The 15,224-nt window shown below is 39.6% G+C and overlaps 1 protein-coding gene across 1 annotated transcript in view; it reads left to right on the top strand.

Annotated features, from left to right (window-relative positions):
• Positions 1 to 15,224, top strand: part of PRMT3 (protein arginine methyltransferase 3) — a 117,667-nt gene that overhangs the window by 94,245 nt on the left and 8,198 nt on the right. The window contains exons 14-16 of the mRNA XM_017743644.1: positions 2,084 to 2,170; positions 13,198 to 13,248; positions 13,448 to 13,535. Coding sequence (XP_017599133.1) covers positions 2,084 to 2,170; positions 13,198 to 13,248; positions 13,448 to 13,535 — 226 coding nt within the window. The remainder of the gene's footprint in view (positions 1 to 2,083; positions 2,171 to 13,197; positions 13,249 to 13,447; positions 13,536 to 15,224) is intronic.

Consider the following 15,224-nt stretch of genomic DNA (forward strand, 5'->3'; position numbering starts at 1 on the left):
GGAAAGTTTTAAAATGTTCCAATTCATCATTATGATTATTACAGAAGGTACTTTTGTGTATTTGCTCAGATCAGGTGTGCTGCTTGTTCTGTATAGTTCATAATGTAACTTTTCAGGAAGGAAAACATTCCCTAAAGAAAGACAAGGCAGCATGAAAAATCATAAAAGGCTTTGGGTTAAAGATCATGCAGTTCCAACTCCCCTGCTTTGGGCAGGGACATCTTCCACTAGAGCAGGTTGCTCAGACCTCCCTCCAGTGTGGCCTCAAACACTTCCAGGGATGGGGCAGCCACAGCTTATCTGGGCAGCCTGTGCCAGGGCCTCACCTCCCTCACAGGGAAGAATTTCTTCCTAATATCAAATCTAAACCTGATGTCTTTTAGTTTAAATCCATTCCCCCTTGTCACTCCATGCTCTTTTTAAAAGTCTCCCTCCATCTTTCTTGTAGGCTCTGTTCAGGTGCTGGAGGCCACAGTCAGATTACCCTTAAGCCTTCTGTTTTCCAAGCTGACCAGTTCCAGTTCTCTCAGCCTTTCCTCACAGGAGAGGTGCTGCATCATCTTGGTGGCCTCCTCTGGACTCACTCCAACAGGTCCATGTCCTTCTTGTGCTGAGGACCCCAGAGCTGGATTCAGAAATCCTGCAGAGAGGAGGGAGGAATAACCCCATGTACTAAAAGAGGCTGGGGGCCTACTGGCTGGAAAGCAGCTTTGCAGAGAGGAATCTGGGGGTGCTGCTTGATGCCAAGCTGACCATGAGCCAGTAACTCACACCCTTGTGGCAGAGGCATCCAGCAGCATCCTAGGCTGCATTAGGAAGAGGACTTACCACCAGCAGCTCAAGAGAGATTCATCTTCTCTTGCATCCCAGGGAGATGACTTTTGGAGTGCTGTGTCCAATCTTGGGTTACCCAGTGTGGGAGTGAGATGACTCTCCTGGAGTGAGTCCAGTGAATGACTGCAAAGGGGGTTCTCCAAAGGTCTCTTTCAAACTAGTTATTCTGTGATAGATATAAAGCCAATTTGGCAAATCAAAACCCCCCAGTTTTAACCCATACCAGTTTATGCTGTAGTTTACCATGTGACTACATGAACAAGGTGAAGATGCCTGTGAAAACTGCTCCTCTCAACAAGGGGCAGCTGCCATCAAGAAGCAACTTTCCTGAACAGACTGAGCTACTATGTGTAGTTCCATACCACTAGCTGCATCATCTTGGTGGCCTCCTCTGGACTCACTCCAACAGGTCCATGTCCTTCTTGTGCTGAGGACCCCAGAGCTGGATTCAGAAATCCTGCAGAGAGGAGGGAGGAATAACCCCATGTACTAAAAGAGGCTGGGGGCCTACTGGCTGGAAAGCAGCTTTGCAGAGAGGAATCTGGGGGTGCTGCTTGATGCCAAGCTGACCATGAGCCAGTAACTCACACCCTTGTGGCAGAGGCATCCAGCAGCATCCTAGGCTGCATTAGGAAGAGGACTTACCACCAGCAGCTCAAGAGAGATTCATCTTCTCTTGCATCCCAGGGAGATGACTTTTGGAGTGCTGTGTCCAATCTTGGGTTACCCAGTGTGGGAGTGAGATGACTCTCCTGGAGTGAGTCCAGTGAATGACTGCAAAGGGGGTTCTCCAAAGGTCTCTTTCAAACTAGTTATTCTGTGATAGATATAAAGCCAATTTGGCAAATCAAAACCCCCCAGTTTTAACCCATACCAGTTTATGCTGTAGTTTACCATGTGACTACATGAACAAGGTGAAGATGCCTGTGAAAACTGCTCCTCTCAACAAGGGGCAGCTGCCATCAAGAAGCAACTTTCCTGAACAGACTGAGCTACTATGTGTAGTTCCATACCACTACTACTCAAACGGTCTGTTTATTTGGGCATGTGAGGAAGAAGAGTTTCAGGTGTTTTGTCACATGGGATTAGGTAGTTTTTTAGTCTCTTCCCATTTTTTGGAAAGCTGAAATAGTATTGCCGTATAGAAGTTGTCTCATAATGAGAACAATTGAACAACCTTCATCTAAAGGGAGATCTGAAGTGGCATTCCTCACTGTCACTGACAGAATTTTATTACCCTTTTTGACAGCATATCAATTGTAATACTGCATCCACTCCAGACTTGGAATTCTCTTCAGATTTCACCCTGAGCATTACAATGAGCACACAGTGTACGGTAAGACAATCTTAGTTTCTTCATACATGGTTGGTATCACATTGGACTAAGAGACAATGTATTAATTATCCTTAATTTATCATCAGTCCTTGCCTTGAAACATTAATTTCTGCAGTATAGAGGTGTCAAATGAGCTCTTTCTATAAAGAGAGATGGATGTAAAATTCCAGTAATGGTGTTATGGGATAATACAGGTAGCTGAGGAACGGGAAGGGTAAGGAGCCTTAACACTGGGATCTTTCTGTTTTGTTCTCTAGCCCATTTTCTGAAATACAGGAAAGTCTGGTGTTAGCTTGGCTAAGTAATGCATTGAGTTTTCCAACACTACGTTATAAGCAAAGGCAGGATGGCTTATTTTTACAGTAATTTCACTAATTTGCTTCTATATTAAATACAAATTATAAGTGCTTTCTACCAATTTAATAAAATACCATCATCAAATTTGACAAAAGTTTGCATTACACTCTGAAATCTATAGTAAAAACTGAAATTTTTGCAGTCTGGAGTATTCTGAAACTTTTGGGAGTTTCAAGCTTAAGTCACATAATAAAATCAAGTGTAAAGGGGTAATTTTAAACTTACTTCTAATATATTGAGATTAAGTCTGCTTGAGCAGGTTTATTGGGCTTTTGCACGAGTATACAAAGAAGAGCTGCAGGCTTCCTCTGACATGGACACAAAGAATATGTTTCTATATGATATAAATTGCTTAGGCTGATGACAAAATCTTGGATGCCTGCATCAGGCAATGTAATTCCTGGTTTGGATGTTAGTTCATGCTGCTGCGTTTGCCAGCGTTTTTGCAGTGTAACAGTCTGCATAAGAGTCTGCTGGTGTTACAAAGTGGAATTTTCCAATGTATGTCGTTACAATCATTATCATTTTTAATTAGTAGGTGTGTACAAATACTTCATATTTATTTGTCAGTTATCACCAAATTAAGTAAATACACAGTAACATTTTTTGTTTTATTAAATGGAAATATGTATATTTTATTGTGCATACAGAAAAAAACCCTCCTGTTTTAAGATATCATAGGATAATCTAGTTGCCTCAGGGCAGGGTCAGATTTGATTTGAGATCAAGCTCCCCTGCAACCCTGGTTTAATTTTCTTAATATGGCCACATTTTAGTAACTGATTAGGCAGAGATCTTTACACAATGTTGGCCGTCTTTCTGATGTTGGGTAAATCAAAATAGCTTATTTTAGAAATATTGTTTTCCCCAGCACTAGGCTCTTACAAAAACTTCATTTCTGTTCTGTGATTCTGTGTTATCATTGGCATATAAATCAAGATGTATACCTGCATTTTATGACTTCCAAGAAGAAGGGGAGGGAAGGGGGGGAAGAGCAGTGTTTCTGAAATTTTGCAGCGAATGCAGGTTCTAAAAAATGATCAGAATGCTGTAAAGTATTTTGCAGTTCATAATTTAGGTTTATTGACACTTAGAGTGAAATTTCCACAGTTTCTATGATGGATTGTAGAAGTTTAGTTGAGGGTTGACAGTTCATCCATCATATCAGGCTGCCTAACCTTGCAGTAAATGAACAATAAAAGTCCATTATTTATGTTGAGAATTTTTGAGGAGATGCTTTAAGATTGCAATTTGTTCTTTGAAAATAATATTTGATGTTTTTCTTATTTGCATATGTGTTTTGTTGTTCTGCTGGCTTTTCATTTTCTGCACAAAAAGAGAAAGTTGCCTACATTTCCCAAAATTCTAGGATTTTGTACTTGTCTCTTACGATTTTTGGGGGGAGGGGGGTGTTTAAATATGAACATCGCTTTGTTTACAAAAAATATTCCACAAAACCAGCAATTAGGAAATCCATCTTTATATGCTTGTATTTCATTTCAAAGCAGCTTTTCCTCAGCCATGGAAGTGTGGAAGCAGATTTGGTTGTCATGTTCCTCCTGGTGTTGCCATCAGCATTGCTGATACCAGAGCAGTGCTACCATCAGAGCTAGGACTGGTTCTGTTGAATAATCTGTCCTTAGAAACCAGGCAGCTGGAAAATGTAGGGGCACATAGTTCTGTTATTTGTTCTGGGGATCCTACTGCAGACCAGCTCCTGGTTTGCAGTGTCCCTGGCTGTGGGGGGTGGGTTTCCATGCTCCCTCCCACGGCACTGTGTGCATGCCCCACAGTGTGAGGGAGACATTGCTACACTGAGGTGTGTCAGCAGCATGGAATGCAGGGCTGCTGTTGCTGAACTTACGTTTGCAGGAGCTTTGCACTGATGGGATTTAGCAAGCAGTTAGAAAAGAGAGCTGTGGGCTCTTCTGGTTGGAATGTGCAACATAATGTTAATGGTTGAAGAGCTGAACTCTCAGCTGGCATCTCTGGAAGTAACAGCCACATCAGGGTGTGCTGCTTCTTCCCATCAGCCTGTTTGCATGTCTGTGCTAACAGGACAGGATGCTGGAAAAGCTGGCAGGAGACAGAACCATAATGTAGTTGTTTTAGCAACTTATTACCACATTTGCTCGGATCATGACTTGGAACACCCCCAGGACCCCTCAGTCAGGAGAGGCTTCACTTCATGTTTCTGTGGCAAAATCATAGAATGCTTTGACTTGAAAGGGACCCTATAGATCATCTAGTTCCAACCCCCTGCCATGCCCAGGGATCCCACCCCCTGGATCAGATTGCTCCAAGCACCAACCAGCCTGGCCTTGAACACTTCCAGGGATGGGGCAGCCACAGCTTCCCTGTGCAGCCTGTGCCAGGGCCTCACTATCTTCACAGTAATAATTTCTCCTAGTAACTAATCTAAATCTGTCCTCTTTTAGTTTAAAACCATTCCCCCTTGTCCTAGCACTATCTGCCCACGTAAAACAATGCTAAATTCTTCTAAAATCTGTCCTTAGTTTTTCCTCAGCTGACTGTTTTCTGGGTTTGGATTGAGTGTACTGAGGACATTGAATTCCCAGCCATCATGGTGAGCTTGTGTAAAATAGAAAAGCTGTGCGGTTCACAAAACTAAGAGCATAGCATTGATGCTTCTGATTTGCTTGTCCTTCCACCTATTTGAAACTACCCTCATACTTTTTTATGACCAAAAATAAAAAAAAACCCTAGCAGAGTATTAAGTCGTGCTCATAAGAGATCAGCCTCATGTCTTACTGTAGGTGCATCTTGAGTGTATTGCAGATGATCCTGTAATACATTGAGTCATAGCCTAAAAAATGATTTAGGCTCTAAATAGTTTTTTTCTTCCAGATGTTCAAGAAAATAAGTAAGTCTTCAAAAAAAAAAAAAGTGTATAAGAAATACAAAATGATTAAGCAAAAATAAATGTTTTAAAATGACCTTGTATATGCTAGTTAGTCTTTTAGAAGTCCTGGGACAAGGTGGGGTAGTTAAGGCTTTTTTCAGAGCACACACTGCTTCTGTGAATTTTTCCTTTATTCCTCACATGCTTTGCCACAACGAAGTATTTTCTAGCATTAATTTTATCTATCATTATTTTAGCTTTCAAAGATTGAAGATTTTCAAAGCGTGAAACGGTTGCATGGAATCATTATATGAAATTGTTCCAAAGCACTTTTATTGCAAGTTGACTTGATTTCAGTCCTACAAAGATAATAGCAAAAAAAAAAAAAAAAAATTAATTAGCCTGCAGAAGTGCATTTTCCTAATAAAGAGCTAGGGTTTGTCACTGCTGATTTTAATGAGACATCTGGCTAATATCAGTTAGTAGATGCTGCTAGAAAAATACTTCATTAATTGTATTCTAAGTTGATCACTGTGTGAGCTTTTGAGATAAAATATAATGGTGATTACCCTCAGTATAGAAATCAATTGACAAACTTTCTCTTTTGTTTGCAAGCATTTCCCCTGTGAGTCCATCAAGGTTGATCTTTCCTAGCTGAATAACAGTATCCCCTGAGAGGAAAATGGCAGTATCTCTTCATTGCTCCCAGGAGATGTTGTCAAAGAGCAGGGGATGTGTATAAAAAGTGGGAGGGAGGAAGGGGGTGAAAGAAGGATAATGAACTAGAGGACGTGACTGATGTATTAAAACCTTCAGGAGGAAAAAGGAAGTTGAGTTGACTAGAGAAAATTATTCTGATTATAGAAAAATCTTTGCTGGTTAAAATTTCTTTAAGTGTTAGGCAGTTTCATTTCTTAATATCTGGTCTTCCACTTGGCAGCCAACAAGAAGTATTAACATAGGAATCTTCGGTTCCAACTTTATGTGAGAAACTAAGTTTTTTAAGTTAGAAATCTGGTTTGGGTACCACAGTTAAACCCAGCTCAAATGCCTGATTTCTAAGTAAAGGAAATACTACTCTACCATGCTACAAAGCAGGTCTAGTCCTTCTCAGCTCTTTACTTACCTGTAGCCTCCTCTGCAGTGATCTCCAGATTATTAATCTTGAAAACATAAAATCACTGGGTTTTAATTGCCAGGGGTTTCTTTTCCCTGTGATAAAACCACAGCAACTCTGCTGCATGGATGACAAACATTCCATCTCCATGCTTGGATAAACTCCATCAAAAGCACATTATCTCCCACTTCTGTGGCCAGCTGTCTAATTGTATTTGTTGTAGCCACTCACTGTTGGTACATGATACTACTGAAGAGCAAGAATGATAAATTACTCACTGTAGGTGATAGTGATGATGATAATTTTTAATTTCCTGGTTCCTAAGTGAATTAGTAAGGTTGCCTGTGAGTTCTCATAAGGAATTGAGCAGTCTCATTTGTTTTGTTCTGTTAAAATGCTGCACGTACAGCCAGCCATTTTCTTTAGGAAAAAAACCTTAGCATTCAGATGTATTTGAATTAAAATTAGACTTTTCTTTGCACTTCACCTAAAGGCTCTGAAAGGAGGAGTGTAAATAATATGTACTAATACTCATTTATTGTATGTTAAAGCTTTTTGTGGTTTTATTATATTTGGTGCATGTTACGTAAATAAATGGGGAGGAAAAGTAGTCTTGAAATCATTTATCTGGGAGGGAAGAAAAACAGTTTGAAGACAGGTGAATCTTAGTGGGAGGACCTGCTTAATTTACAGGTTTTTCATATGTTTGCATGGACACCTTAGAAACCCTCAGTGATGGATGAAGACCTTAAACTGCATGAACTCTTCATCAAAATGTGTGGTCGACAAAATCGGGTGGGAGTTCATGGCTGCTATTTTAATTTCAGGAATATTTTATTCTTAGTTGAGGGAACTCTTTGTTGACGTTTATAGGATATTGCTGTGCAGTCTCAGTAATGTATATCTATTAATGTATATCTGATCCTAAATGTTTCCTTCATTCTTTATTTGGCCACCTTAGTTCCCTGGGTAAATAGATTGGCTTTGTTCTGGGGTTGGAGTTTTTGTCCTCGTAGCTCGGCTTTTCTCCTGGCAAGTTATTTGAGAACAAGAAGAATAATATTTAGGTAGTGTTTCCCAATATTTACTGTCTTTTGAGGCTCAAGCATGTGTCAGGCTGGTGTTGTAGTTATTTATTACCAGTTTAGAAGTCATTATTTTTGTTTTCCTCTTTCATGGTATTCAGGAGACTAGCACTTGAAAGATTTTTCCAGAGAAGATTTAAGTTCTTACTGATTAGTTGTAGGTGAAGTTGTAAATGAGCTGTCAAAGGTGTAGCAAAAAGATGAGAGAAATTGCAGAAGGAGAAATAACTGTTATCATTATCCTTTAAAAAAATTAAAAACAAGAAGAAAAGAATCCTAGGCAGTAGTTGTAAAGCATCATTTAGAATTTATGGGGAAGTTATTTGCTTGTTCCTTTTCTTTAGTTTGACTTCTTGTAAAAGAAACCTTTAATGAAAATCTGGCCAGCCCTATGTTTCATTTTAATATGCATGTGTCTGTGATTGCTTCGAGTGTGCCACTTGTGATTTTTTTTCCTTATATTTTGCTGCATGTGATAAATTATACAAGAGGGGAGGACCTAATCTTCCTTCAAGTTGTAAGCATTGGAAATCTCTTTGTTTGTAGTATTGCATATTTAATAGATGCTTGTGATTATTATAGCTACTGCAGTTTGGGATAGTGTTCAAAAGTGAAATGAAAGGAAAGTATTTTGGACTTCACTTTTACAGAAGTGTTTTTCTGAAATGCACTCAAACATAAAAGATACATAATTGTGCATTTTGACATAAAACACCAAGTTACAAAAAGAAAGAAGGTATCAATTCCTTAAAAAAAGATTGTAAACAAGCCCACCATTTTACAGCTAGTTTTTTATTTTCAAGTATTTCAACTGTGATTTGTGGCGGTTTTTAGATTTATGAGATTTTGTTTTTAACTTAACAGGACTAGCGATTGTAGATAAAATTGAAGAAAGTATCATCTGCATGTACTTTACTTCTACCTTCTTTTTCTTCTTTTCCCCAGTACATCAGTGTGGGATACCAGATCATTTCTGAAGTGGTGCAGTGCCTACACTAACACACCGTAAGAGTGGTGCTGGTTGTTTTGGTTTAGGGGTTTTTGGAGTCTGTTGAAACAGACCTGTGTGATGCTGTCAGAGATTTTAGTTTTGCACAGCTCTTTCAAGGAAGACTGAACCATTGGCTCAGTTGGTCAGAGCATGGTACTAATAATGCCAAGGCTGAGGCACCAATCCCATATGGGCCATGAACTCAATGATCCTTGTGTGTCCCTTGCAACCCAGAATATTCTGTGACTCCCACTGCTTCATGCAAAACCAGAAATTCTAATGGTTTGTATCAAGCCTTTTGCAAAACACCGAGAGGACAAATAATTTGAACTGTGTTGCCCCTTGTATCCTTCAGTACTTTTCCAGAGGCACAGAATTGTTTAGGTTGGAAAACATCTTTAAGATCATTGAGTCCAACCACTAACCCAGCATTTTTAAGTCCAGCACTAAGCCATGTCCCCAGGTGCTGCATTCACATGACTTAAATCACTCCAGTGATGGTGACTCCACCGCTTCCCTGGACAGTCTGTTCCAATGCCTGACAGCCCTTTCGGTGAAGAAATTTTTCCTAATATCCAGTCTAAACCTCCCTTGGTGCCATTTGAGGCCATTTTCTCAAGGCCTCTTTTCAGGGAGTTGTAGAGAGTGAGAATGTCCCTTCTGAGCCTCCTTTTCTCCAGACTAAACACCCCCAGGCCCCTCAGCTGCTCCTCATCAGGTTTGTGTTCCAGACCCTGCCCCAGCTCCATTCTCTTCTCTGAAGCCTCTTCAGCACCTCCAAGTCTTTCTTTTGTCATTCTACAGAATCACCTGGCAGGTTTTAGGAAGGCTGGGTGTGCTCTTTGTAAGGAGTCTGTAGGCATCTGTGTAGCTGGCTTGAGATCCCTTTGGCCTGGGGCACGCAAAATATGACAAAACAGCTCAAAAGCAGAAATATCTGAAAACACGAACAATATAATTAAAATTTTAAGCATAGCATTGTGTTTGAATGAGCATATGAATGTACACAAACTATGCAGGGCCATGCAAAATATGAGAACAGTTGGTGAATTTAGTATTTCCTATAGGGTGTCTGTTCAGAAATAAAACTGAACTTACCTAATGAAAATAATGTCTTATTTGGATAAATTGAGTGCCTTTCAAAGTGATGTTGCTGGCAGGGTGACACATGCAGTCTAACACTCAAAATCTTCCATGTGAAATCAGGGAGAGGAAAAGGAGGTAGTTAATGTAGGCTGGAGTTACTGGGAAGCTTTGGCATAGAGTTGAGATGGATGTTATTACCTGGATATATGCAAATAACTGTTTCTGTTGAACAGCAGGTTTAAACTTTTTCAGTTTCTTACTTTAAAAGGGTGAGCCACAGGCTATGTGCATCAAAGTGAGATATATTTATTCTGTGCTTTTTTGCTTTCTGTAGTTCCTCAGCTGTAATTGGCTTGTAGAATAGCTGTCATAAGGGAGTATTAGACAAATTTTGCAGGTGGTCAGTAACTGCTGGGTTTGGTATTAGACTTCTTATTTTCCTACAGGTTTAAAATATGAGAGAAGAGTTGGAGATTAAACACACCGTTGGTAAAAACCAATTGCATAGTTGTTTTCAGAAAGATCATCAAACCGTGTGTGTGGTTGGTTCTTTTAGTTGGCTCAAAAACATTTTGAAAATTATTAATGAAAGATACTCATTAGATTTCTCGATTGCAATAGGTGCTCTTACAGTTAGTTTTCAAAATGTCATTTAAACTCTCTCCTCAATGTATTTAAAAATATAATTTCTGTCCAGTTAAGCAGGGCTGGGGTTGCCTCTTGACACAACTCACCAGAGTGTGTGTTTTGGTCTTGGGGTGCCTCCACTGCCCAGTTTTAACTGACAGAATTTTGGAGAATGCCCAGAGCTGTTCACAGGAGCATATCCTCAGGAACTTGAGCAATAATATTTTTCTAGTTTTGGTTTCTTTTGGCTCAACGATTATTTCAGTGTTCAATATTGAAGGACATCTATCCATTTTAGAACATAACAAGAAATTAATGGATCAATGTAGAACTCTTGTTCTCTGTAATCCCTGGAGCTCTGATTAAGGCAATCTTTGTGATGTGTAATAATTATTATTACTACTGTGGATTCGCTATTCAAAGTCAGTGTTTCAGGTTGTTTCAGATAGGGAAACCACTGATATTATAAAGAATAAAACAGTTATTTATCCTAGTCATTTACAAAAGGTACAAATCCTGTTTCCCTTAACGCAGGGGAGGCAGCAGGGAACGCTTTCTTTGCTTGTAGCTGAGTTTCTTTTCAACCTGAACTTGACCCCAAAAAACAGTTATCTGGGGCCTTTTCTCAGGGTAGCATGTAGGGTGTTTCTGTCACCTGTTGTTACCAAGTGTATGGATAATTGCATCCACTTTAGCTATGGTTTGTCTGCTTGAAGCTTTTGGCTTTTTGATCCAAGATGTAGCTTAATTGTCTTGTTTTCTCTGAAAGCCAGATTTTTTTTCTCCTCGATGTATTTTTGTTGTCACAACCTTGTTTTCCTGCAGTAATCATATCCTAGGTGTTATTTGTAAGTATACCAGCAGTATTGAGCTGATGATTGAAAAATGTTTTTATGACTTGGTATATCTCTGACTAATGTCCAGAAAAGATTGTGCATCAATGAAAGTAGTCTGATGGGTCAATAGAACTTTGTCAAAACCTTCTCAGTCTTTACTCAATAGGCATATTAGAGACAAGGCTTTAATTCACTTGGGAATGAGATTCTCAGATTGAGTGATAGGACTTTACTAAAAATTTCCACTGTCTGATGCTCATTTGTCATGAAGGGCTCTCAGTGTCTTCATAAGTTTTGTATTTTAACTCTTTAGCCACGCTGGAATTTGGAACTTGCCAGGCTTGTCTGGAGTGCCCTTCGTTGAAAAGCAGGTGCTTTAGCGCAGTTTTACTGCTTTAGCGCATGGTGTTCTCCACTGTGTTGGCAACATCTGGTTTGGATTTATACTGGAGAGGAAAAATACCAGAATGACTTACTCATATTATGTATTTCATCATGATAAAACCCTATACCCTAATTTTGTAAGCATGTTTGACTTTTTTTTCCATCACAATCTGTGTGTGAATCTGTATGACGAGTGTGCTACAGAACTTGTCCTTTTTAACTCTTCAGAACAACCAGTTTCCTGGTCCTGGACTACGAGAAAACCCCTAGTGCAGTAAGAGGGAGGTTAAAATAGGTTGTTTGCAGTGAGTGTTCATGGAACAGGCTTGCCATCATTGCACTGGTACATACTTTGTTTGAATGCTCTCCAGCTGATGTGGGGAGAGTCCCTTCCTCCCATCACAGGGACAGAGAGAGTCCCCCAGCTGAGTAACTTCAGCTCAGCTGTGGAGCTGTGGTTACTCAAAAGCTCTGTTCTGGGTCATTTCTTCAGGCTGATGTGATAGAAAAGCCCAACTTGGCCTTGGCACCAAGGTCTGATGTGCTTTAGCCTTTTCATAGGACAGGAGAAAGCAAATAAAGGTGAGCATGGACAGGATTTCACAGGTGAAACTGGAGTGGATATTTTATTAGCATCTTCCAGCTGTTTATTTGGGCTTTCTTGGACTCTCACAAGCCATTTTTTGTCCAAAAAGCAGTCCAGCATTAAAAGACTGAGTGACTAATAGCGTTGATATGCTTCTTTGTGTGTGAACATTTTGTATCTATTAGGTATCAGGAAAAGATTCTTCCCTGAGAGGGTGATGAGGCCCTGGCACAGGTTGTCCAGAGAAGCTGTGGTTGCCCCACCCCTGGAAATGTTCAAGGCCAGTTTGGATGGGGTTGGAGCAGCCTGGTCTAGTGGAAGGTGTTCCTGCCCATGGCAGGGGGTTGGAACAAGATGATCTTTAAGGCCCTTCCAACCCAAACCAGTCTATGTTTTCTTTTCCTATTCAAACTGGAAGAAAAGTCCCACTAATAAATTAGGCACTGAAGAGAGGGGTTCTTGAGGTTAGGAGTGGGATGGCAGGAGGGACAGAGAAGGAATCATATGAAGAGTTACAAACTATTAGCTGCTGGGAGGGCCAGCAGGAAGCATTTGTGAATGTTTTTCCTTATCTGTGCATGTAGAAGAGGAAGAAAAGTACTCCCTGCCTGCTTTTGCTCTGCCTCTGTTTGCAGGGAGCTCCTGTGGAAATTCTGTTTAGCCACACAGCAAGTGAGCAAATCATGCAGAATCCCTCGTACTTGGTGTGTGTTTACTGAGGGTCATGGACAGGACAAGGACTGAGTTTTGTGCTTGTGGGTTTGCACATCTGAAAGGCTGTTTTCTTATATATGATTCTGGTTGCAGTTAAGGTGTGTGGGTTGTTTTGAAAACTGATCCTAAAATCTGGTACGAAATAAAATGCAGTTACAGTGGGCTGAATATTCTCAAATAGAGCAAAGGTGTGATGGCAGCTTTTTTTTTTTTTTTTTTTTTTTTTTTTTTTTTTTTTTTACTTAGGATTACTAGCATACTTGAAACCATAAATATAAGCTTGTTCCTCTTGGTAAACACTTGAAAAGGAGTAGAAATTCCAGTAAGTGCATATATGAATCACAGAATTTGAGTGTCACATTTTCACCTCTTTTTTTATAGGCAATTGCTGGTTACTTTGACGTATTTTTTGAGAAGAACTGCTGTAACAAGGTGAGTATTTGGGGTTATGCATTTTAAAAATATCATTGAGAGATGAGGATGGTGGTGTATTTTATTTTGCCTCAAGGTGTTTGGCAGTGGGTCTGTTTTGCTGTAAGACTTCATATGCATTTGTGTTTGGTAATTGATTGATGTGGTATGATATGAAAAAGGTTGTTTTTAATCAAACTCTTGAACTCTCCCATTGCAGGTCTTGTTTTCAACTGGTCCCCAGTGTACCAAAACACACTGGAAACAGACAGTTTTTCTCCTGGAGAAGCCAATTCCTGTAGAAGCAGGTATATTTAAATTCAGTTGTGGTGCAACAGTGGTTGTGTTACAGTGCTGTTACCATTAAATCTAGATACAAAATACTTCCAAAATTACGTAAGTGTCAAAAAGAACTAGTAAATAAATCTTTCAGCTGCTCTTGGAGGAATTTTTTTGTCTCAGCAAAGCAGGGAAGTGTCTGTGTACAAAATTCTTGTTTAAAATTACACATAAATGTATGCATAAGTACCCTGTAAGTGGGCATATATCTTATACTTGTATAGCTCCATACTGTAAATTTGGTGAGAAAAGTTCTGTATCAAAGCATTTCTGATGCAGAAAATTGTAAGACCAGAACACTGCTATTGACATTCTCTTAATTTTGACATTGCTAATATTCTGAAGTGTCACATTTGTCAAGTGGTTGAACAGGATTTCTTGTAGCCCTCCTGAACTGTCCTGTGTTTAAAAGGATCATGAATATATGCATAGGTTGTATCTGTCATGGCGGGGTTACTCTGTAAAATGAAAACAGTTTAAAGAACTCACAGCCATGAACTTGAGCTGTTGAAGTATTGAATAGGTTAGTTTGATACACTGTAAATTTTTATAAATTGGTTAAGTACTGTAATAAGTTTCACCTTGAATTTGATGCAAGTAAAAAGGTTTTTGTTGTCATCAGGGATGAACAGAATTCGGATGATAAACTGTTGAGGTGAGGTTTTGAAGACTAAAGTGATGCTTGTTAGTGGTTTAATTAGTTCTATTTGTGAAGTCTTGAAAGCACATTTTTATACAAGTAGTCAAATATTCCTTGCTTTAGAGACCTGTATCCATGACCCTCATACAATGGTCATGCAAGAGGATGGATGTACAACAAGTCAAGAATTATAAGCCTTAACCTCTTACTCCTGTAGAACTTTCTTTCAGACTCTCACAGTCTTTTTATAATCAAAGGAAATTAAGTAATTAAATTTTTATGCTGTTATTTTGTTTTTGTCCAGTTGGCCACTAGATGTTTACTCACCACTGTTGAACTCTCACCCAGTGATGAATCACTTGTCTTTGAGGGCCATTTTTCTTTACATACTAGCAGGACCAAAGGAGGAGCCTCAGAATGGGGCTCATTTCTGCTGGGCAGTTAATAAAGTGGTGGTAATAAGTGGTCCTGACCTGAACAGTTCATAAATAGACCAGACGTATTGGGGGAAAGGAATAGAAGTTGTGTGGATGCTTCTGCACTCAGTTGAACTTCCACAGTTGCCTCTTCCAGCTATCAGACATGACAACTTTTTACCAGGAGCTTCTTTCCTAAAGGCACTGAGGTCTGTGATATCTGACAAATCATTTCTGTCTTTCGTGCTTTGACTTTATATTCTTAAACAATTTTTATTTGTGCTTTCTTAGGTCCTGTCACTTGGGGTGCACCCGTGCTTTTGTGCATTCATAGTTGGCTTGTGTTCTCTTCAGATTCTGTTTCTAGACAAGGCTGACTAAGATCCCCTTGCTGCTACTCATTAAATCTCAATGTCATAGAGTGAATTTTTTTAAAGTGCAATGACATTTGTTAAAATATGCACATTATTTCTTATTACAGAGATCATTTGACATTTTTCAGATCTGTGAAATTACTGGGAGGTGTGCCCCAGCCTAGAGTTCTAGTCTAGGTGTGGTGACTTTCTGAAGGCAGCTGCAGAAACAATGTGCTCTGAAGCAGT

This window comes from Corvus brachyrhynchos, unplaced genomic scaffold, assembly GCF_000691975.1.
Source record: "Corvus brachyrhynchos isolate BGI_N302 unplaced genomic scaffold, ASM69197v1 scaffold169, whole genome shotgun sequence".
NCBI lineage: Eukaryota > Metazoa > Chordata > Aves > Passeriformes > Corvidae > Corvus > Corvus brachyrhynchos.